We start from the raw sequence: 22,966 nt of genomic DNA, 5'->3' as shown, positions 1-22,966 counted from the left end.
CATAAGGATGTTGTTGTTGTTTAGTTGTTTAGTCGTGTCCGACTCTTCATGACCCCCTGGACTAGAGCACGCCAGGCACTTCTGTCTTCCATTGCCTCCCTCATGCTGGTAGCTTCGAGAACACTGTCCCACCACCTCGTCCTCTGTCGTCCCCTTCTCCTTGTGCCCTCCATCATTCCCAACATCAGGGTCTTTTCCAGGGAGTCTTCTCTTCTCATGAGGTGGCCAAAGTCTTGGAGCCTCAACTTCATGATCTGTCCTTCCAGTGAGCACTCAGGGCTGATTTCCTTCAGAATTGAGAGGTTTGATCTTCTTGCAGTCCATGGGACTCTCAAGAGTCTCCTCCAGCACCAGAATTCAAAAGCATCCATTCTTCGGCGATCAGCCTCCTTTATGGTCCAGCTCTCACTTCCATACATCACTACTGGGAAAATCATAGCTTTAACTATATGGACCTTTGTTGGCAAGGTGATGTCTCTGCTTTTTAAGATGCTGTCTAGGTTTTTCATTGCTTTTCTCCCAAGAAGCAGGCGTCTTTTAATTTCCCATAGATTAGAAAAATGCACAAGGAGCAGTGGTCATAAGGATATGTTACATAGATTCCAGCGCCTAAAATGTTTTACTGCTTAGCCCACAGGATAGCATCTATTACTTTGTTTCAACTATAGACTTATTATACTTTTACGGACTTTCAAAGATTGACAGACGTTTGTTCATTTGATTTCAAATATATTAGAGAATTTACAAGTGTACACATTTTGCTTTTGCTGTACTAAATTATGTATATTATGCAATAAGAATTGCAGGGCTATCTAGTAGACTAGTCTTCATGTTGCTTGAGTTGTCAATTGTTTAGAAAAGGCTTCACAAGCATAGTTAACCTGCAGACTTTGTGGCGTTAGTTTTAGCGAATTTACTGAAAAGGCTGTTTCTTAATTTGTCCGTCAGTGCTGGGAAGTTTCCCTGTAACGGCTGCAGCAGATATGCCGCCTGAGAAATAAAGATACCATTAGCAAAATTGCAGAGGTTTGTGAGTGCTTTTCTAGACTGTTTGGCATAGGCAATATCACTGCAAGAGAGAAAATGAGGAAGGTGGCGCGTATTTCTTTTGTTCCTTTGTTCCCTTCAGCTAAGGAAATTCTGTTTCCGCCGCTCGGTGATTCTGAGTTAGCTTCTCAGTGTGAACAGCACCACCGCTGGGTTTTAATCTCAAGTTTTGCCTTTTTAGGGAGAATCGGAATCGGCTGACACAGATCATGCTTCTGAAATCCCTCCTCCAGGTAACCAATATGGTGTGTTTTTTCATTAATCCCAGAATCTGGGAGAGTTGCCCTATGGCATGTGTTGCAACTGAGCTGCGGTGATCCAACTCTTGATTTTTTTTAAAAAAAGTTTTGTTTTGTTTTTGTAACAAAAAACAACCTTTATTATACATCAATTTACATTAATTTACATATAACTTAGACAATACACAGCACAACATAGACACATCATAGACATCATAGACACTGACTTCTTCTCCTTGTGCTGTTTTACACTTTGTTAAGCTATACACATTTCGTTATTATTAGTTTGGTTTCCCATTTTATATCCGTAAACTTTTACTATGTACATTCTCTAAATTTCAAGATTCATTCTAGGGCTGCCAGGAGATTAACACTGTCACTGTAATTTTAAAGATATCCTTTAAATATCATCCAATATTTATTAACTTTCTGTACTGGATTTCCTGTTATTCTCCCTGTCGCTTTGGCAAGTTGTAAGTATTCTATCGTTTTCGCTTGCCAGTCCATTTTTGTGGGGATGCTATCAACTTTCCAATTCCTTGCTATTAAAATCCTAGCCCAGGCACGGGCAAACTCCGGCCCTCCAGATATTTTTGAGACTACAATTCCCATCATCCCTGACCACTGGTCCTGTTAGCCATGGATGATGGGAATAGTAGTTCCAAAACATCAGGAGCCCCTTTCAAGCCCTAAACGGCCTCGGTCCTGTATACCTGAAGGATTACCTCCACCCCCATTGTTCTGCCCGGACACTGAGGTCCAGCTCCGAAGACCTTCTGGTGGTTCCCTCACTGCGAGAAGCAAAGCTACAGGGAACCAGGCAGAGGGCCTTCTCAGTAGTGGCGCCTGCCCTGTGGAATGCCCTCCCACCAGATGTCAAGGAAATAAACAACTATCTGACTTTTAAGAGACATCTGAAGGCAGCCCTGTTTAGGGAAGTTTTTACTGTGTGACATTTTAATGTGTTTTTAATCTTTGTTGAAAGCCACCCAGAGTGGCTGGGGAAACCCAGCCAGATGGGCGGGGTACAAATAATAAATTATTAATATTATTATTATTGTTATTATTATGGAGGGCCGGAGTTTGCCTATGCCTGTCCCAGCTGCTGTGGTTGCGTATATAAAGAGGAGTCTATGATTTTCCTTGCTGCCCATGGACATAATACCTAACAGGAAGGCTCTGTGATTCTATGAGGTTGGCGCCATTTAACGGAGATCTCTGTGGATCCCGCAGGTCTCCACCGGCTTCCAGTGCAGCAACATGCTGACAGCTCTGCCCAGCTCCTTCCTGGACCGGCTCCTGTCCGCGGCTCTGATGGAGGACGCAGAGATCCGCCTCTTTGTCCTCCAGATCCTCATCAGCTTCATCGACCGCCACGGGAACAAGCACAAATTCCAGACCATCAGGTGCGCAGGCCTTTCCTTTCCTTTGAGGGCTGGCAGGATGGGGGGCGGTGTTGGGATGCAGCCGAGGAATCGGGGGCAATAGGCAGGCCCCCAGCTGGCCCCAGACCACCAGCCGGTGTGCCAGGCAATCTTCAGTCCTTGGATCAGCATGAAACTGCAACCCTAGCTTCAGAAGCCTTCAGAAGCTGAGCACACGCACTCAACTGCGAAACAGAAGTGGCAGGGAGAGGCTGTGTTGAGCATATTTACAAGCAGTTTATTCAGCATGTAAAGGTAAAGGGACCCCTGACCATTAGGTCCAGTCGTGGCCGACTCTGGGGTTGCAGCGCTCATCTCGTTTTACAGGCCGAGGGAGCCGGCGTACAGCCTCCGGGTCATGTGGCCAGCAGGACTAAGCCGCTTCTGGTGAACCAGAGCAGCGCACGGAAACGCCGTTTACCTTCCCGCCAGAGCGGTACCTATGTATCTACTTGCACTTTGACGTGCTTTTGAACTGCTAGGTTGGCAGGAGCAGGGACCGAGCAACGGGAGCTCACCCCGTGGTGGGGATTCGAACCGCCGACCTTCTGATCGGCAAGCCCTAGGCTCTGTGGTTTAACCCACAGCGCCTCCCGCCTCCCACTTATTCAGCATACATCAGGTCAAAAGGAAAACATGTCTTCTCCCCTTGATGTCCAAAGCAAGCAGCTCAAAGCAAAAGCTGTACACAAACGGAAGTTCCCAGCAAGCTGCGCTGGAGTGTAAACAGGCATATGACGTACAACAATCATGCCTGTCCCTTAAGGTGGAACGAGTCAACTTCGTGGGGTTGCAGCAGGACCCTGAAGCAGCGGTGGCCAACCTTTTAGAGACCGAGTGCCCAAACTGCAACCCAAAACCCACTTATTTTTCGCAAAGGGCCAACACGGCAATTTACCGTATTTTTCCATGTTGTTGAGCTGGGGGGGGGGCGGTTTGCCCATAGCTGTTGAGGTTTTTTGGGGGAGGATTACCCAGGGATCTAGGGACGCGGGTAGCGCTGTGGGTTAAACCACAGAGCCTAGGACTTGCTGATTAGAAGGTCGTGGTTCGAATCCCTGCGACAGGCTGAGCTCCCGTTGCTTGGTCCCTGCTCCTGCCCACCTAGCAGTTCGAAAGCACGTCAAAGCGCAAGTAGATAAATAGGTACCACTATTTATCTGCCAGCAGCTGCAGGTAAATGTTGAAAAACATGGGGGAGAGGACAGAACCCTGAGGCACCCCACAAGTGAGAGCCCAGGGGTCTGAACACTCATCCTCCACTACCACTTTCTGAACATGGCCCAGGAGCATTGCAACCACTATGCCACGCTGCCTCTCGTTTCATCCTTTTCCATTTCCCCGCACAGCACCATCAGCGATATCTCCATCCTGAAGCTGAAAGTGGACAAGTGCTCCCGCCAGGATACTGTCTTCATGAAAAAGGTACGGGGGAAAGGCGCTTGTGGGTTTGCAAGACTTGCAGGTGGAAGGATGTGAGCCAGCCAGGTGGACAGGTAGACATCAACGGGGGGGGGGACCATTTCTGGCACCTTCCATGTGCAACGCCGTTTATCCACCATAATAATAATTTATTACTTATACCCCTCCCATCTGGCCGGGCCTCCCCAACCACTCTGGTCGGCTTCCAATAGAATATTAAAAACACAATAAAACATCAAAACTTCCCTAAACATCCTGAATCTTACGACATTCATTGCATGTTCACAGATGCTAGTGTTACGAGAGGGAGAAAAACTCCTATTATTATTTATTTACCCCCCTATACCTGGTGGTCTCAGGGTGGTTCACAGAATAAAATCAAGATATAAAACCACAAAATACATAATAAAAATAAAAACTACAACCCAAAACATCCCTCACACACACAAAAAACACATTTTAAAAGGGCATAGGATGTCAGTCAGCTCAACCAAAGGCCTGGTTAAAAAGGAACATTTTTCCCCTGTGCCCAAAGGTATGTAATAATAATAATAATTTATTATTTGTACCCCACCCATCTGGCTGGGTTTTCCCAGCCACTCTGGGCAGCTTCCAACAAAGACCAAAAATACACCAAAATGTCACACATTAAAAACTTCCTTTAACAGGGCTGCCTTCAGATGTCTTCTAAATATCAGGTAGTTGTTTATCTCTTTGACATGTGTAATGAAGGTGCCAGGTGAACTTCCCTGGGGAGAGCGTTCCACAGATGGGGAGCCACTGCAGAGAAGGCCCTGCTCTTGTGTTCCCACCCTGCGGACCTCTCGAGGAGGAGGCACACAAAGAAGGGCTTCAGAAGATTCTTCTCTGCCCATGCCTTGCATAATATTATAAACTTCCGTCATGTTGCCTCTTAAGTCTCCTTTTCGCTAAACGAAAAACTCCCCAAGGCTGCAACATTTCCTCTTCGGCGAGTCTCTCCATCCCCTTGATTATTTTGGCTGCCCTTTTCGAGGCGACCGGGACTGTGCCGTATTCCAAATTTGGCCGCACCCCAGATTTCTATACTGGAAAACCTACAATGCTGGTGCTTTACCGTATTTTTCGCTCTATAGGACGCACTTTCCCCCTCTTAAAAACTAAGGGGGAAAGTCTGTGCCTCTTATGGAGCGAATGCAGGGGGGAGGCAGGCAGGAAAAGCCCCCCAAAGCCGCACACAAGCTCCACGCGGCTTTTGCGGGCTTTTCCTCAGGAGGGAGAAGGGACTGACGCAGCCAGTCGGTCCCTTCTCCCTCCTCGTAGAAAAGCCCACAGGAGCCGCACGCTCCTTAAAGGGTGCGCGGCTCCTGTGGGCTTTTGCAGGAGGTGGGGGTATTGCCATAGCCGTGCGCATCCTCTCCCTGCTGGAGAGGGTGCGTGGGGCTAAAGAAGCCATAGCCCCGGGCTTCCCTGGCAGCCTCCAGAAGCTCGCGGAGCAGCGCTTCCCCCCACCGCCAGCCCCACAAGCTCAGGGAGCAGCGGAAGGCTGCGCGCCTTTCTGCTGCTCCCCGACCTGCTCTTTGGGGCTGGCGGTGGGATTCCCCCCGCCAGCCCCAAAGAGCAGGTCGAAAGGAGCCTGAAGCCTGGAGAGCGAGAGGGTCAGTGCACACCGACCCCTCTCGCTCTCCAGGCTTCCAAGGTAGCTACCTGAAGGCGACTGAACGCACCTTGTTTTAGAGGGGGAGAACAAGGGGAAGAAAATTCTCCCCTTCTCTGTGCAGTGCCTCCTGCCGCTTTGCTGAAGGGGCGCTGGGCAGAGAGGGGGAGAATTTTTATTTCTTGTTCTCCCCCTCTAAAACAAGGTGCGTCCTATGGTCCGGTGCGTCCTATAGAGCGAAAATAGTTTTCGGAAGCATGGAAATATATAATAATAATAATAATAATAATAATAATAATAATAATAATAATAATAATAATAATTTATTATTTATACCCCGCCCATCTGGCTGGGTTTCCCCAGCCACTCTGGGCGGCTTCCAAAAGAATATTAAAATACTATGTGTATCAGAAGAAGTGTGCATGCACACGAAAGCTCATACCAAGAACTAACTTAGTTGGTCTTTAAGGTGCTACTGGAAGGATTTTTTTTATTATGATACATCAAACATTAAAAGCTTCCCTAAACAAGCTTCAGATGTCTTCTAAATGTCAGGTAGTTGTTGTTCTCTTTGACATCTGGTGGGAGGGCGTTTCACAGGAAGGGTGCCACTACCGAGAAGGCCCTCTGCCTGGTTCCCTGTAACTTGGCCTCTCGCAGTGAGGGAACCGCCAGAAGGCTCTCGGTGCTGGACCTCAGTGTCTGGGCAGAACGATGGGGGTGGAGACGCTCCTTCAGGTATACTGGACTGGACCATTTAGGGCTTTAAAGGTCAGCACCAACACTTTGAATTGTGCTCGGAAACGTACTGGGAGCCAATGTAGGTCTTTCAAGACCGGTGTTATGTGGTCTCGGCGGCCGTTCCCAGTCACCAGTCTGGTTGCCACATTCTGGATTAGTTGTTTTTTCCGGGTCACCTTCAAAGGTAGCCCCACGTAGAGCGCATTGCAGTAGTCCAAGCAGGAGATAACCAGAGCCTAACCATTCCTCCGGCGACGCCTCTCTCACGAACATTGCCTCTCTGCTTTTCCACAGCACTCACAACAGCTCTATCGCCACATGTACTTGACGTGCAAGGAGGAGAGCAACGGGCGGGCGCATTACGAGGCCATCTACAGCCTGCTGGCCCTCACCAGCATCGAGCTGGCCAACGAAGAGGTGGTGGTGGACCTGATCCGCCTGGCGCTGGCTATGCAGGTAGGGGCTGGGCCAGGGAGGGGGCGTCTGCCAAGACCCTCCTGGGAGCCTGCTGATTCCTTTATTTCTGGGGGGTCAGGAGGAGAGAGAACGGGGTGCCAAATCAATATTGACAGGACTATCGCTTAGGTGGTCTTAATCTGTTTCAGAAGAGCTTTCCCTGAAGTGTGACCCAGCTCTCTATATTTGGGGGGGATTTTGATTGAAGAAATGGCTTTGCGGTTTTTAAAGAGTTCAATCTCTGTGATTTATCTTATTTGCAAACCCATTCATTCGTAGCCTTTGGGCTGTGAAGCTGTTTAGAAATCTGTGAAACAAAGAATAAATTTGTTCCGCAAAGAGCTTTTAGAGAATTAATCTGATCTAGCTCCAGCTGTTCTTTCTGTATTTTATTGATTTAATAATGTTATAGTTATGTGATGTTTTGATACTTTTATTTGGCTGAGTTAGAGTCATAGAACTGTGGGGTTAGAAGGGACCCTGAGGATTAGCTTGTCCAACAACCTGCAATAATAATAATAATAATAATAATAATAATAATAATAATAATAATAATAATAATTTATTTATACCCTGCCCATCTGCCTGGGCTTCCCCAGTCACTCTGGGCAGCTTCCAACAAAATATTAAAATACTGTAATGCAATGCAGAAATATGCAGCTGTCTTGTTCAGGGATCGAACCTGCAACCACGTTCATAACCAACTGAGCTTAGGCGGTTGATACGTGTTATTATGTAAATGAATAACAGTGAGTTCTGGCATATAGAATCGGAGTATCGTAGTGTTGCAAGGGACCCCAAAGGTCATCCAGTCGAACCCCCTGCAATGCAGAAACTTCAGCCAAAGCTTCCTTGACAGATGGCCATCTAACTTCACAGGTACAAGCCATCAGTGCCAGATTTACATATAAGCTAAACAAGCTATAGCTTAGGGCCCCACGATCTTGGGCCCCCCAAAAAAATTTAAAGGAAAAACACACTGGATGTACATTTCCAAAATATAAGATAGAAAGCAAATAAAACCTACATACAGCAACAGTGTTTTGTGTTGTGGAGGCTCCTATGATGTAAGTCATGGGCCCCGCCTGCTCGCCTGCTCCCTAAAATATCACTGGTTTGCTCCTTTCTATATATAGGGTGCCAACATTCTGCATGGACTGGTTGCATGGAAACATGTGCCAATGACTTTAGAGACCTATTAGGTCCATCAGTTACCACATAGCATATAGTAAAGGAGCAGTTGTCCCATTCAGGACCAGGGAGTCCCCCACACCTGCCTGCCCCCTGTAAACATGCATAGGTAAAGGTAAAGGGACCCCTGACCATTAGGTCCAGTTGCGGACGACTCTGGGGTTGTGGCGCTCATCTCGCTTTATTGACCGAGGGAGCCGGTGTACAGCTTCTGGGTCACGTGGCCAGCATGACTAAGCCGCTTCTGGCGAACCAGAGCAGCGTGCGGAAACGCCGTTTACCTTCCCACCGGAGGGGTACCTATTTATCTACTTGCACTTTGACGTGCTTTCGAACTGCTAGGTTGGCAGGAGCTGGGACCGAGCAATGGGAGCTCACCCCGTCGCAGGCAATCGAACCGCCGACCTTCTGATCGGCAAGCCCTAGGCTCTGTGGTTTAGACCACAGCTCCACCCACGTCCCCACAAAGCATATATTCAACACAAAGAACAGTGATGATTTGTTGTTGACAAAGGACAGCTGGACATAGAATCATAGAATCCTAGAGTTGGAAGAGACCACAAGGGCCATGGAGTCCAACCCCCTGCCAAGCAGGAAACACCATCAGAGCACTCCTGACATATGGTTGTCAAGCCTCTGCTTAAAGACCTCCAAAGTAGGAGACTCCACCACACTCCATGGCAGCAAATTCCACTGTCGAACAGCTCTTATTGTCAGGAAGTTCTTCCTAATGTTTAGGTGGAATCTTCTTTCTTGTAGTTTGGATCCATTGCTCCGTGTCCGCTTCTCTGGAGCAGCAGAAAACAACCTTTCTCCCTCCTCTATGTGACATCCTTTTATATATTTGAACATGGCTTTATATCATATCATATAAAGGGCCCCATTACCTTCAGTAGCTGAGGGCCTCATCAAACCTCAATCCGTCCCTGCAAGTGATATAAGATTTCTGCCCTGCTAATGGCTGTCAAAGAGCAGCTTAGAATAACCCAGTTCAACCCAACAAGACGATAAAGAAGCAGAGTCAGCAGAGGAGAATCAGGCATTTCCCAGGTCTCTCAGGTTTAACGGTTGGCGTTGATATCGGACTGCCTGGACCCATAACATCCTGACCTTCTTTGCAGGAGCTGGCCCTGGTCAACGAGGACAACCTGCCTTTATACAGCCGCTGTGCCCTCTATGCCCTCGGCGCCGCCTACCTGAACCTGATCAGCCAGCTGACCACAGTGCCTGCCTTCTGCCAGCACATCCACGAGGTCTGTATTGTCCCTGTTATAAAAGGTAAAGGGACCCCTGACCGTTAGGTTCAGTCGTGGCCGACTCTGGGGTTGCGGTGCTCATCTCGCTTTACTGGCCGAGGGAGCCGGCGTACAGCTTCCGGGTCATGTGGCCAGCAGGACTAAGCCGCTTCTGACGAACCAGAGCAGCGCACGGAAACGCCGTTTACCTTCCTGTCGGAGTGGTACCTACTTATCTACTTGCACTGGCGTGCTTTCGAACTGCTAGGTTGGCAGGAGCAGCGACTGAGAAACGGGAGCTCACCCCGTTGCAGGGATTCGAACTGCCGACCTTCTGATCGGCAAGCCCTAGGCTCTGTGGTCCTAGGTTCTGCATCCCTAATATGTATGCATATGGGTGATCACACATGGTCCCCGGACAAATAACGGTCTATTGATCCCAGCTCGCTTCCCTGCTGCCACCAACCCATTAAAAGGTAAAGGACCCCTGACCATTAGGTCCAGTCATGGCCGACTCCGGAGTTGCAGCGCTCATCTCTCTTTACTGGCCAAGGGAGCCAGCATACAGCTTCCGGGTCACGTGGCCAGCATGACTAAGCCGCTTCTGGCGGACCAGAGCAGCGCACGGAAACACCGTTTACCTTCCCGCCAGAGCGGTACCTATTTATCTACTTGCACTTTGACGTGCTTTTGAACTGCTAGGTGGGCAGGAGCAGGGACCGAGCAACGGGAGCTCACCCCGCCGTGGGGATTCAAACCGCCGACCTTCTGATCGGCAAGCCCTAGACTCTGGTTTAACCCACAGCGCCACCCGTGTCCCACTCTGATAGAGTAAACCAGTCTTAATATTGGGGAACCTAACTGTCGGTGTGTGCCAAGCAGGGCTCTCAGAGATGTGGGCGCTGGTGGTGGTCAAAGGTTCCCCCCAGAAACTCAGCTGGTTGAGCGAGTCTTGCCTTTTTTCCAGGTCATTGAGATGAGGCAGAAGGAGGCGCCGTACCTGCTTCCCGAAGGCGTGTTTGCAGAGAAGCCCAGGTAAGCCAGCCCAGGAGCCTCTGGCTTGGAATCCAAGCCTTGAGGCTTTCCTCATCCGGTGACACGCACATTCCTTTTGTGCTGATGCCTTCCCTGGCCCTTCCTCCTCAGGAGGGCATGCTCTGAGCAGCAAGGGGGCAGGCGGGAGAGAGAGAGGCTTTGGAGCCCCCTCTCATTTCTTCTCCCCATTCCCTTACATAGGCTATCGAGGAACCTGGACCGCCTGGGGCCTGAGATCCTCTTTCGGCAGAGCAAGATCAGCGAGGTGCTGGGGGGCAGCGGATACAATTCGGACCGGCTCAGCACCCCTTATATCCCCCAGCTGACAGGTACGGGGGCTGAGTGTGCCCTCCGATGCCAGGGGAGGGAGGGGGAAAGGCAAAGTGGTCGAATTTGCACCTCTAAACCCCCTGCTACCTTCTTAAAGGTAAAGAGACCCCTGACCATTAGGTCCAGTCGCGGACGACTCTGGGGTTGTGGCGCTCATCTCGCTTTACTGGCCGAGGGAGCCGGTGTACAGCTTCCAGGTCATGTGGCCAGCATGACTAAGCCGCATCTGGTGAACCAGAGCAGCGCACGGAAATGCCGTTTACATTCCCGCCAGAGCAGTACCTATTTATCTACTTGCACTTTGATGTGCTTTCGAACTACTAGGTGAGCAGGAGCAGGGACCGAGCAACGGGAGCTCACCCCGTCGCGGGGATTCGAACCGCCGACCTTCTGATCGGCAAGTCCTAGGCTCTGTGGATTAACCCACAGCTCCACCCGCGTCCCTGCTACCCTCTTATTACATCCCAATAGGTAGTCCTGCACTTCAGGAAGCACCAATCTAGAACAACTCCACATTCCTCATACCATTTCATTTTAAAAGTAATAATAGTTTTTATTAAGCTTTACAGTGGATGCTCGGGTTCCGAACGTGATCCATGCAGGATACACGTTCGCAACCCGCAGCGTTTGCAACCCGCGCTTGCGCACACGCAGGTTGCGATTCGACACTTCTGCGCATGCGCAAAGCACTATTTAGCACTTCTGCGCATGTGCGACCGCCGAAACCCAGAAGTAACCCATTCCAGTACTTCCAGGTTTGGTGGTCAGCAACCCGAAAAAACGCAACCTGAAGCGTCTGTAACCCAAGGTATGACTGTATAGGGGAAAAAATACAAAACTTAATATCTTTTCCCTTTTTTGTCTAAACTAAGACTTTGATCTAGATACAATAAAAAGCATAAAAGGGGGGAGAAAAAAGAAAAAGAAAGAAAGAAAGAGAGAGAGAGAGAGAGAGAGAGAGAGAGAGAGAGAGAGGGAGAGAAATAGAGGTTAAGAAAGAAAGACAGAAAAATAAAGACTCAGAAAGTAAAAAAAAACTTTCCCGTGCTTCATCTGCTATATAAAAGCAATATGCACTTCATCCAGTCCAACACCCAACAAAGTCACTTTCCATAAACAAAAATGATCTCAATCCTCAAATCCAAATATCTTTTTTTTCCCACGCAAAAAGTCTGTAAGAGGTTTCCAGTCTTTAGCAAATGTTAACAATGACTTTTCTCTGATTTAAACCTGCCGGTTTCCCCATCTCGGCTAAAAGCCTGTCAGTTTTAACAGCCGTTCCTCCCATGTTGGCAATTTCCCCTTCCCTTTCAGATGAAGATCGGCTGTCGAAAAGGAAGAGCATTGGTGAGACCATCTCCCTGCAGGTGGAAGTGGAGTCGAGAAATAGCCCCGAAAAAGAGGAGGTACGGTTTGGATGGTGCCCTTCCATGGACCGTTTGTCACGAGCCACTGGGAGATTTCATGGAGATGGGGGGACCCAAGAGGCTTTGTAGGGAAGGAGACGGCCTTTGAGGTCTTGGCCCTGAGCTGTTATGGGCTGATGGGATTATTGGTTCAGGAGATCTTCCCCACCCCAATCATTTGCTGGCGGCCCTGTTTGCCTCTCAAGTAGGATTTCTGCCCAGACAACGATGACAAAACAGCAACAAACCTCTGGTTACGTGAAACATATTCAATAAACACACAAGACGTAACCGGCTTTACGTTTGAAAAAATAATACATACTATTCACTGTAGATTTCAGCAGAAGTAGCTCATAAAGTTCGACGAAAAAAGTAGAGGACCCAGTGGATCAGCTCATTCTCTAATCAGTTTATGCATAAGGTCCATATGTGTGAATTCCACCTGTCTGTCCAGCAATCCACACGAAAGGTTGTTACACTTCCACAGAATCCTTTCACAGAGTCTAAGGGGCGGCTGGTGCGCTGTTTGGAAAAAGACTAGTACGTTTGACCAGATCTAAGCCTCACTTCTGTATCTTCATCTGATCCATTGGAACTGGATAGGCTGCAATGCTCATAATCAGGAGGAGTGGTTGAACGTGGAGATACATCAGATCTGTTAGACTGACTGTGATCTAGTCCTGAGGAATTCAGCCATAAATAAACTTTGCCTGTAGAGTAATCATTACAATCTCTGCTCAACTTCTTTTTCTTAAAACTGGCTCATGCGGGGGAGTAGTTCTGGGCACCTGCAGGAACACCAGCTCCTCAGACTGCTCAATCTGAGGGTTTTTTGGGGGTGCCGTGACGCTCTTACGGTCTCCCCAGCCTTCAGTGCACCGGGGCTCTTTCAGCTGAAAGAGCTCCCGTCCGCCATAACTGGGTGACCAACCGGAAGTCCTTCATTGGAAAATTTTTTAATGTCCTGATCCAACTTTAGAGTAAGTTTGTCAAAATCCTCCTTATTGTACAGTGGTGCCCCGCAAGACGAATGCCTCGCAAGACGGAAAACTCGCTAGACGAAAGAGTTTTCCGTTTTGGAGGTGCTTCGCAAAACGAATTTCCTATGGGCTTGCTTCACAAGACGACAATGTCTTGCGAGTTCCTGCTGGTTTTTTTCTTCCTCCCCCCCCCCTTTTTCTAAGCCGCTAAGCCACTTATCAGCTGATCCGATCAGCAGATAAGCCGCTAAAAGCCGCTAATAGCGCTAATCCGCTAATCCTTCAATGGGCTTGCTTCGCAAGACGAAAAAACCGCTAGACGAAGAGAATCACAGAACGGATTCTTTTCGTCTTGCGAGGCACCACTGTACTTAGTTTTTGTCCTTTCTTTTAACTCCGTTAAATTTTTGTTGATCTTTTCTAAATCCATAGCGGGTTGTTCTATGATCAAAAGCATTAGATCATTAGAACATTTTTCAACAAAGCTCCTATTGTTCTTAAATTATAGACAACAACGACGTCTTAAGACTCCTGGTTTCTAACATTTCTCTTCTCTTCTCTCCTCCTTCCACTGTCCACTCAAACCCGAAACAGAGAGCACCTGCCGAAGAGATCACGTACGAAACCTTGAAGAACGCAATTGGTAAGAGTCTTTGGGAACCAGAGATGTCCAGTGGGTCCCCTGCCCCTTTTGCGCCCCACTTTGGGCAGAAAGGAAGAGACCATTGACAACTCTCTCACTTTTTAATAATATTTTTATTACATTTTTAACAAAAAGTAATAAAAAACAACAACACAATAACAGATACAATAACAACCACACACAAAAACTGTACTCAAAAACAATGTCAAAACCGTAAAATGGGATTCTCCGAATCCTGTGAGTTCCCTCCCTCCCCATCCCTGGTTCCTAAAGTTTCCTTTTCAACTGCATATCATTTCTACTCCAAAAAAAGATTTACCTAAGATTTCCTGCATTATTTCTAAAATTACAAATGTTTTTAAAATCCTGCCAATGTATACAATACTTTTGCATACAAAAGTTAAAATACTAAAACAGACCGACATTTGCATCAACTTTCTGAGCACCTGAGTAGGCTAATCTAAACAGGAATGTGTTTAGCAAGTGCTGGAACAACAACAACAGCAACAACAACTTTATTGTTTGTATCCCACCTATCTTACTGGGTTGCCCCCCCCCCAGCTACTCTGGGCAGCTGCCTTCCAACGAATATAAAAGCGTAATGGAAACATCAGACATTGAAAACTTCCTTCTACAGGAAAGAATATAGCGAAGGGACCTGCTTGGTATCAATAGGCAGGGAGTTCCAAAGGGCAGGTGCTGCCCCACCAACCGATCGAGCTCTACCAAATGCAGAACAGGGATTGCGTGACCCCTGCCCTGGTGCCCCTTCTGCAGACGGAAGCGGTCAAGAGGGCACAGGTGGGGTCAGGTGATCTGGCAGGTCAGCTGGTCCCAAGGGCTTTGTATGCTGGCAGGGACACCTTGAACTTGGCTCTTGCTGTCGTGTCTAACGAACATTCCTGGTCTTCTTTTTTTAGTAGACAGTGTTGCGGTAGAGGAACAGGAGCGGGAGAGGAGGAGGCAAGTGGTGGAAAAGTTCCAGAAAGCTCCCTTCGAAGAAATCGCGGCTCACTGTGGCGCCCGGGTGAGTGATGATTTGTGCCACACACCTAAATCTGGGCTCCCCAATCCAACACACCAGGGCACCCTAACCCTCCCTAATTTTTAATAAAGTGTTATTTACCAGGCAGGCAGGCAAGTAGGTTGTGCGGCCATGCCAAGCCCTTACCTTCAGTTGCCATCTCTGTTTCCTCGTGACACGAGACAAGCATAAACATACTCTCTGCACAAGCGTTAAGCAACGCTGCTGCATTGCAAACCAATCTGCTCCAATGCAGTTCTCTGGTCTAGAAAGTGAGCCTTGCAAAGACCCTAGAGACCCTAGAGGATGGAGAGATCCACTCACATTTCCCCATGCCAGCTCCCCGTGCGATACTAACATGTGAGCCAGTGTGGTGTAGTGGTTAAGAGCGGTAGTCTCCTAATCTGGTGAACCGGGTTCGCGTCTCCGTTCCTCCACATGCAGCTGCTGGGTGACCTTGAGCCAGTCACACTTCTTTGAAGTCTCTCATCCCCACTCACCTCACAGAGTGTTTGTTGTGGGGGAGGAAGGAAAAGGAGAATGTTAGCCGCTTTGAGACTCCTTAAAGGGAGTGAAAGGCGGGATATCAAATCCAAATTCTTCTTCTTCTAACACCGGGTAGCATTTTGCCTCCAGCGCTCATCCTTTGCAATGAGCAAAATCCCTCCCTTAGTGTGATTTCACCCACTTCCCCCAGCAACACTAACACCTTGAGCTGGGCTCGATAGCAAAATGGCAACCTCTGAGCGCACGTTTTCTGTGCTGGCAAGGCCTCCCCCTTGTCAGCAACCACACTGCAGCATTCTGCACGGCCAGCAGCCTCAGGATCAAACGCCAGAGAAGCCCCACGTGAATCGCATCGCAGGGCAGCAATTCCTGTTTTTAAATATAAAGTAGATTTGTAAAATGGGAATAAAATAGATTTATTCCTAATAAAATAGGAATAAAATAGATTTGCTCATCCTTTGCACTGAGCAAAATCTATACATTCTCAAGAAGCAGAAGAATACAAATACATACAGCAAATATATTAACTTATGAGCAGAGGGCGATGTTTATGTTGCAAATTTATTGTAATGTATGTTGTTGGTCTTTTGCTTATTTTGCTTTGGTTCTTGTCTGTTTTCTGTAAGTTTTTGGCTGTTTTAAATTTGGAGGTTTAAGTATATATATGTTGGTGGGAAACTGTCGTGTGACGGGCCAATGACTGTAATAAATATCAATCAATCAGCACCATTTCCCAGTTTGCATTCTCTTGAGGTTAAAATTAGGCCCCCGCCCCCATTTCCATGCTTCCCTCAAATGATCTATTGGTCTGCATATTAGAGTAATCCCATGCCTTCGTTCCTCCCAGTTTACAATTCCAGTGCTCACAGTCGTCCTCTTCTTGTTGCAGGCCACGCTTCTGCAGAGCAAGCTCAACCAGATATTTGAGATCACCATACGGTAAGGGGGTGGAAGGGGGAGAGAGGTTGGGGTGCTGGGTGGGGGTATTAGGATTGTCCTACTCATGTGTAGGACCCTGGCAGCGACACATGCCCGACTGGCATGTTCTCTCCCTCCTGGTTGGTCGTTCGGGAGCTTCGAAAGCTTTCTTCAGCCCGAACATCACAGCATCCGATGTCTGGCACACTTAGGGATCCGCAGAGTCTTCGCAGCTTGCGTAACAGACCTCAGCAACTCAGCATTTTGGTTAATCTACGTTTATTTACATATAATACACTCGGAGCATTCTGATTTAGCTCCTGCCTCTTTCTCATCAGACAGCAAAGAGAGAAGGAACAAAGGACAATAGTCCATAGCTGTCAACCTTCCCTTTTTTTGCGGGAAATTCCCTTATTCCAGCGCCGTTTCCCGCTGCTATCCCGGATTGTTAGATATCCCGTAGACTGTCCCCGGGACAGGTGAGGCTGCTGATCCCTTATTTTTGAGGCTGCTGATCCCTAATTTTCAAATCGGAAAGTTGACAGCTGATAGTCCCACTGCATGGAACACAGTAATACCAAAACATCCTGTCTCGGTCACTTCCCACACTGTGGAATGAAAACATACACCGTCATGTGATAGACAACAATCCCATGACTGCAAACACGGAGCAGGAATCCTAACAGGCGGCAGCGCACGGGAGTAACCCCTCTCCCCGCACGAGAACTTCTCCCGCTTGCTTCGAGCAGAGCACCTTTCTTTTGTGACACGTTTACCCCCACCATGCTGTCAGTGGCTGGACTGAGGAGGAATGGTGGGAGTCACACACACCCCCACACACACACCTTCCCGGGAAAAGGAGGAGAGTATAGATTTAGAACAGTGGTTTGCCGAAGGGCATGGTTCAGAGGCTGGCGAGGGTAAAAGCTGGGATATATTGGGGGGGCCAGCGGGAAGGAGCAGCATTGGGGAGAGACAGGTAACAGATTCAGTGTCTCTTGAAAGCATTCCTGACACACACACACCCGCCCCCAAACCAGGCGTGTGTATTGCCAAATGCAAGATGGTTCTTTTAAAATTAGATTCAGAAGCATTATAAACACAAGTGTAATAAACAGAAATCTGCCCTTATTCCCTTATGGGGGGACACAAGAGCCCTTATAGAGTCCTTTACAGGTTCTCCATCCTGTCTTGGTCACTTTCCACACTGTCATGTGATAGACAACAATCCCATGACTGCAAACACGAAGCAAAAATCCTAACAGGGGGCAGCACATGGGAGAAAATAACAGAGGCCAACCAGAGAATATTGAGAAGCAAAGCAGCTAGTAAGCCTGATCTTTATTAAACTGTTGCAACAGGGTGCCCCCTTCACACGCAGGAAAGAAGGAGGACCCCAAACCAAGGTGTGTCCGCCCTTATATAGACATTTTAAATTGTCTGCCCTGAAGTCCAAGACCACCCCCAGACACATCATACCTACATCACAGAAAGGGCGGTCTAGAACAGAAATCTGAATGCATTGTTTACTTCCTGTCTGGCAGGTTACCTGTTAATGGTCACTTGATTGGATTGCCTGGGGAGCCTGGCCAGTCTTTTGTAATGATAAATACTTAGTTCCTGAGCCAGGTCACAGGCTCACCCTATTCATATATTAAATATGCCCTTAAGACAGGATTTGTGAAGGAAATGGGGAGGCTTTTCCATTTTCCTCCTTGCAGAGAAAACATTTGGTCGGTTTGGGAGACAATATGGCTTCATGGCTGTTTTCCTGTGCTGCTTCAGACATGTGGTTTATATATTTATTTACGTGTTCTAAGACCTTTCCTTGGCCAACAATCAGCTCAGCAATTGTCACTTCTGGGCACTTCCTCGAGTCCCTATTTTTCAAGGGCAAAATAGCTTTGGAATGGAGGAAACTTGCAAAGGAGTTGATTTTATATTATTTTTAAAGCTAGGTAACTTCCTTGAGCTGTCAAGTCGAAAGGATACATTCAGGCTTAATATTTGTAACATTTAACAACTTTAAAGATGTGGCCCCCTCCCGTAATTTCCGTAACAACACACACTCCAGAGCGACATGGGCCAGCCGTGTCTCAAAGTCTTCTTCTCTTGACCGCAGACCTCCTCCCAGCCCCTCCGGGACCATCACAGCCGCGTACGGCCAGCCTCAGAGCCACTCCATCCCAGTCTACGAGATGAAGTTCCCGGACCTGTGCGTCTACTGAGGGGTCCCAACTGCATGCCAGGATGCGACTGCAGCTTCGAACCATCACCTGGGACCAAGCGGATCGCGATCTTGCTGCCTCCAGGAGCCCATGGGGGAGGGCATCCCCTTTGGACCACCTTCCAAGCAAGAGGGATGTAGGATGCTTCCCCTTACAGTCCCACACACACCCCAAGGCCCCTTCGTCTTCCTTCCCCTCCTTTGTGCTTGACTCGATTTCCCCTTTATGCGGAAGAGAGCACCCGGGCAGCCTTTGACGGACAGTCGCAAGAGGCGGGGCGCCATTTTCGGCCTCCCTTTTTTAAGAAGATGTTTTAAAAAGTCTTTTTTGATGGGTCGGGTGTTTCCTTTCTCTCTCTCTCTCCACTGAACGCATGTGTTGATAATCCATCGCATAAAGTCAATCTATTCTCTGTGGGTCTGTGTCGTTTCTGCTGCTGGTTCCTGGCTCGGAATATTTTCCTGGCCAAAAAATTGCACCTTTCCCCCATCTGCACCCCGTAATGTACATTGGGATCCTTTGGGACAGAGATAGATAAATATATATTCACCGTATTTTTCGCTCTATAAGACGCACCAGACCACAAGACGCACCTAGTTTTTGGAGGAGGAAAACAAGAAAAAAAAAATCTGAATCTCAGAAGCCAGAACAGCAAGAGGGATCGCTGCGCAGTGAAAGCAGCAATCCCTCTTGCTGTTCTGGCTTCTGGGATAGCTGCGCAGCCTGCATTCACTCCATAAGACACACACACACACACACTTCCCCTTACTTTTTAGGAGGGAAAAAGAGAGTCTTATAGAGCAAAAAATACGGTAAATGTAATAACTCCTGCCTAGAGTTATTCTTCAGTGCCATGAGTCTTATTGATAAGGCATAAATCTGCCTAGATATGAATCTATCTGTATAGATAGATTTATTATATGATTTGATAATCTTTATTGTCATTGTCCCATACAGAACAACGAAATTGAAAATATCTACATCAGACATTCAAAAACCAACAAGCCTGCTATCCCAGCTATCCCAGCCTGCTTAACCCCCTAAAAATTCTGATACCCCATAATTAAATACAATATACTCCCATAGAGACTACCTTATACTGCGTTTAAAACCAAAATTGCATTTGGATAGAAACTGTTTCTCAGGCGGCTAGTCCTAGTCTTTATAACCCTGTACCTTCTTCCAGAAGGCAAACGCTGGAAGAGATTTAAAGATATGGAACAAAGCAACAACATAATGTTCATATCCCAGTACCCTCTCAGTTTGGGAGTTGGGTATGTTTAGCCTGGAGAGGAGACTGAGAGGTGATATGAGAGCCATCCTCAAATATCTAAAGGTCTGTCAAATGGTAGATGGAGCAAGCTTGCTTTCTGCTGCTCCAGAGGGCAGAACTTGAACCCATGGCTTCAAATTACAAGAAACGAGATTCCTATTAAACATCAGGAAGAACTTTCTGACGCTACAGTGGAGCGGTCTCCCTCGGCGGTGGTCTCTCCTTTCTTGGGGGTTTCCAAGCAGAGTTTGGATGGCCATCTGTCATGGATGCTTTAGCTGAGACTCCTGCATCGCAGTTCTCTCGTTCTGCGATAACTCTTTATTTTAAAGCTGGCTTTTAATTCACAAGTAGATGGGCCTGGATAAAGTCTATGGTATATGAAATATACTCTGAGTCGAGTGAGGATTTCATGCTCTTTATTCAGCTCAGAGCAGTGAGGAGGAATGGAAGTTCCCCCAAAATATCTGCTTTATATACATTATTTACACAATGGGCCCCACGTGATTGGCTAATTCCGGGATTCTCCCGTGGGCCAATCAGGTTGCAGATTCACTTCCACCTGGAGCTGGATTGGGTGGCTCCTGCGGACCAATCATACTGCTGCATTGTTCTAGGACCAATCAGACTGCTGCATTCTGAATCCTATTGTCCTGGGACCAATCAGACTGCTGCAGTTTGGATCCTATTCAACTCAGTACATAACACCCCTCCCCTCTAAGTTCCAGTCCTGCCCGGGAGGTCGCATTCATAGTCCTCGAGGTACGCCGGCGGCCTACGTGTGCATTGCGGCCTGTGGTGTTCCCTGGTCCGGGGTTCAGGTTCTGGCTCATGTTCCAAGGATTCTGGCTGTGATGGGGCCGTTTGGTCTGGTGCAACCGGCTCGCTCAGTTATGGTTCTGGTTCCGGTGTCCTTTCAGCCTCGTGGGTCTTCTCTGTATTTACTGATTCTGCCTCTCCTGCTGGCCCCTCCTGCTCTACAGGCCTTGCTGCCCCGCTGTTCCCTTGGGACTCCTCTGACCTGTCCTCCTCCTGGTTTTCTCCCTGGAATCGTCGCCGTAGCTGCTCGCAGTGGTGGCGCCAGCATTGCCCCCCCCCATCCGTTAGCACCTCGTACATAACAGTATATAAAAAAGAAGAATATATTTCTCCTTGCATTGCATCTGAGGGCATGACTATTCATGCCATGCCATCCTGGTATTTGAGGAACACAACAATGCGCCGTGCTGAGGTGCAATGAAGGAGGTGGAAACAAGTCATTGTTGATCTTCAAAAGGTCACATATTGTTGTGGGGTGCTGAGTTGATCTGTGTTTGAATATTTATCTGGGTGGCCTTTTCAAACAAGCGTTAATGTCACAGGCTCAGGCCAGACTGTCTTTAAGAAAACATTTTGTTTTCTTGAAAGGGCTTTGTTTGTTTGTTTGTTTTGCATTTGACGGCCGCAATAGCAGGTCAATAGAGCCACCATTGGGACTCTGGTTTCCTCTGCGTTTAAAGCTCATATTGCGCGATTGCTAGCGGAGAGTCCCCAATTCGAATCTCGTCTCTGCAGCGCAGACTTACAAGGAGGACTTAGCGAAGCTGGCCTCCTATGCCTCTGTTCTTCCGTCCGCAGATATGATGGGCTCAGAGCCTTAGAGCTGTTGTAAGGCCCATAGATCAAGACCATAAGGGGAGGGCAACATAAGGGTCAGACTGTGTCCAAACCAAAGGCCAGGCGGAACAGCTCTGTCCTGCAGGCCCTGCGGAAAGATGTCAAGTCCCGCAGGGCCCTGATCTCTTTGTGACAGAGCGTTCCACCAAGTCGGGGCCAGTACTGAAAAGGCCCTGGCCCTAGTTGAGACCAATCTAACCACCTTGCGACCTGGGACCTCCAAAGTGTTGTCATTTGTGGACCTTAAGGTCCTCCGCGGGGCATACCAGCAAAGAGGCGGTCCCGTAGGTACGTGGGATCTGTGGTCCAACCGAACTTTCAACCATGATGAGACTGACTCTAGAGCAGGGGTCAGCAAACTTTTTCAGCAGGGTGCTGGTCCACTGTCCCTCAGACCTTGTGGGGGGCCAGATATATATTTGGGGGGAAATGAACGAATTCCTATGCCCCACAAATAACCCAGAGATGCATTTTAGATAAAAGCACACATTCTACTCATGTAAAAACAAGCTGATTCCTGGATCATCCACGGGCTGCATTTAGAAGGCGATTGGGCCGGATCCAGTCCCTGGGCCTTAGTTTGCCTACCCATGCTCTAGAGCAGGCACCCCCAAACTTGGCCCTCCAGATGTTTTGGGACTACAACTCCCATGATCCCTAGCTAACAGGACCAGTGGCCAGGGCTGATGGGAATTGTAGTCCAAAACATCTGGAGGGCTGAAGGTTGGGGATGCCTGCTCTAGAGGGCTGTTGCTGGAGATCTCTAAAGTAATTGGAGGTAACAAAGGCCAACAAACAGGGACTCTTAATTCTTTGGCAAAGGGAAGGTTGAATCCTTAGTGGGGGGAGACAATATTATGGACGGTGGGAAACATGGTACTGGGAACAATTACTTTCCTCAGAGGGTGGTGGACTCTGTGAGCCAGTGTGGTGTAGTGGTTAAGAGCGGTGGTCTTGTAATCTGGTGAACCGGGTTCGCTTCCCCGCTCCTCCACATGCAGCTGTTGGGTGATCTTGGGCCAGTCACACTTCTCTGAAGTCTCTCAGCCCCACTCACCTCACAGAGTGTTTGTTGTGGGGAAGGAAGGGAGAGGAGATTGTGAGCCGCTTTGAGACTCCTTAGGGTAGTGATAAAGCGAGATATCAAATCCAAACTCCTCTTCTTCCTTTACTGGAGGTTTTGAAGCAGAGATTAGATAGCCTCTGTCCGGGGTACTTTAGTTGCCATTCCTGCAATGACCCTTTGGATGCCTTCCAACTATACAATTCTGCAATAGTTAAAGCTGACTATAACAGATTGCGATATGATTTGTCTCTAGCAACAGTGTTTGGGTACCATGAGCTGAACATGAGAACAGTCTGATGCAGCAGCAGCAGCAAAAAAAAGCTAACACTATTCTGGGCAGCAACAACAGAAGTCGAGTGTCCAGGTCAAGAGACCTGACCACTAGGTCCAGTTGTGACCGACTCTGGGGTTGCGGTGCTCATCTCGCGTTATTGGCAGAGAGAGATGGCGTACAGCTTCCGGGTCATGTGGCCAGCATGACTAAGCCGCTTCTGGCAAACCAGAGCAGC

At 48.2% G+C, this 22,966-nt stretch overlaps 1 protein-coding gene across 6 annotated transcripts in view; it reads left to right on the top strand.

The window, feature by feature from the left end:
* The window catches only part of EFR3B (EFR3 homolog B), a 130,331-nt gene extending 111,453 nt beyond the window's left edge, over positions 1–18,878 (top strand). For 5 of the 6 annotated variants that reach the window (XM_081188517.1, XM_081188515.1, XM_081188512.1 and 2 more), the window contains exons 12-23: positions 1,229–1,280; positions 2,520–2,692; positions 4,060–4,135; positions 6,804–6,965; positions 9,278–9,409; positions 10,359–10,426; positions 10,628–10,755; positions 12,071–12,162; positions 13,737–13,785; positions 14,706–14,812; positions 16,206–16,255; positions 18,357–18,878. In XM_081188517.1, coding sequence (XP_081044643.1) covers positions 1,229–1,280; positions 2,520–2,692; positions 4,060–4,135; positions 6,804–6,965; positions 9,278–9,409; positions 10,359–10,426; positions 10,628–10,755; positions 12,071–12,162; positions 13,737–13,785; positions 14,706–14,812; positions 16,206–16,255; positions 18,357–18,462 — 1,195 coding nt within the window. In that variant the 3' untranslated portion in view covers positions 18,463–18,878. The remainder of the gene's footprint in view (positions 1–1,228; positions 1,281–2,519; positions 2,693–4,059; positions 4,136–6,803; positions 6,966–9,277; positions 9,410–10,358; positions 10,427–10,627; positions 10,756–12,070; positions 12,163–13,736; positions 13,786–14,705; positions 14,813–16,205; positions 16,256–18,356) is intronic. The other variant, XM_081188513.1, reaches the window with a different exon arrangement.
* Positions 18,879–22,966: the final 4,088 nt, after the last annotated feature.

The sequence above is a fragment of the Podarcis bocagei genome (assembly GCF_964188305.1).
Source record: "Podarcis bocagei genome assembly, chromosome: 3".
NCBI lineage: Eukaryota > Metazoa > Chordata > Lepidosauria > Squamata > Lacertidae > Podarcis > Podarcis bocagei.
This window is presented reverse-complemented; position numbering and strand designations above follow the sequence as displayed.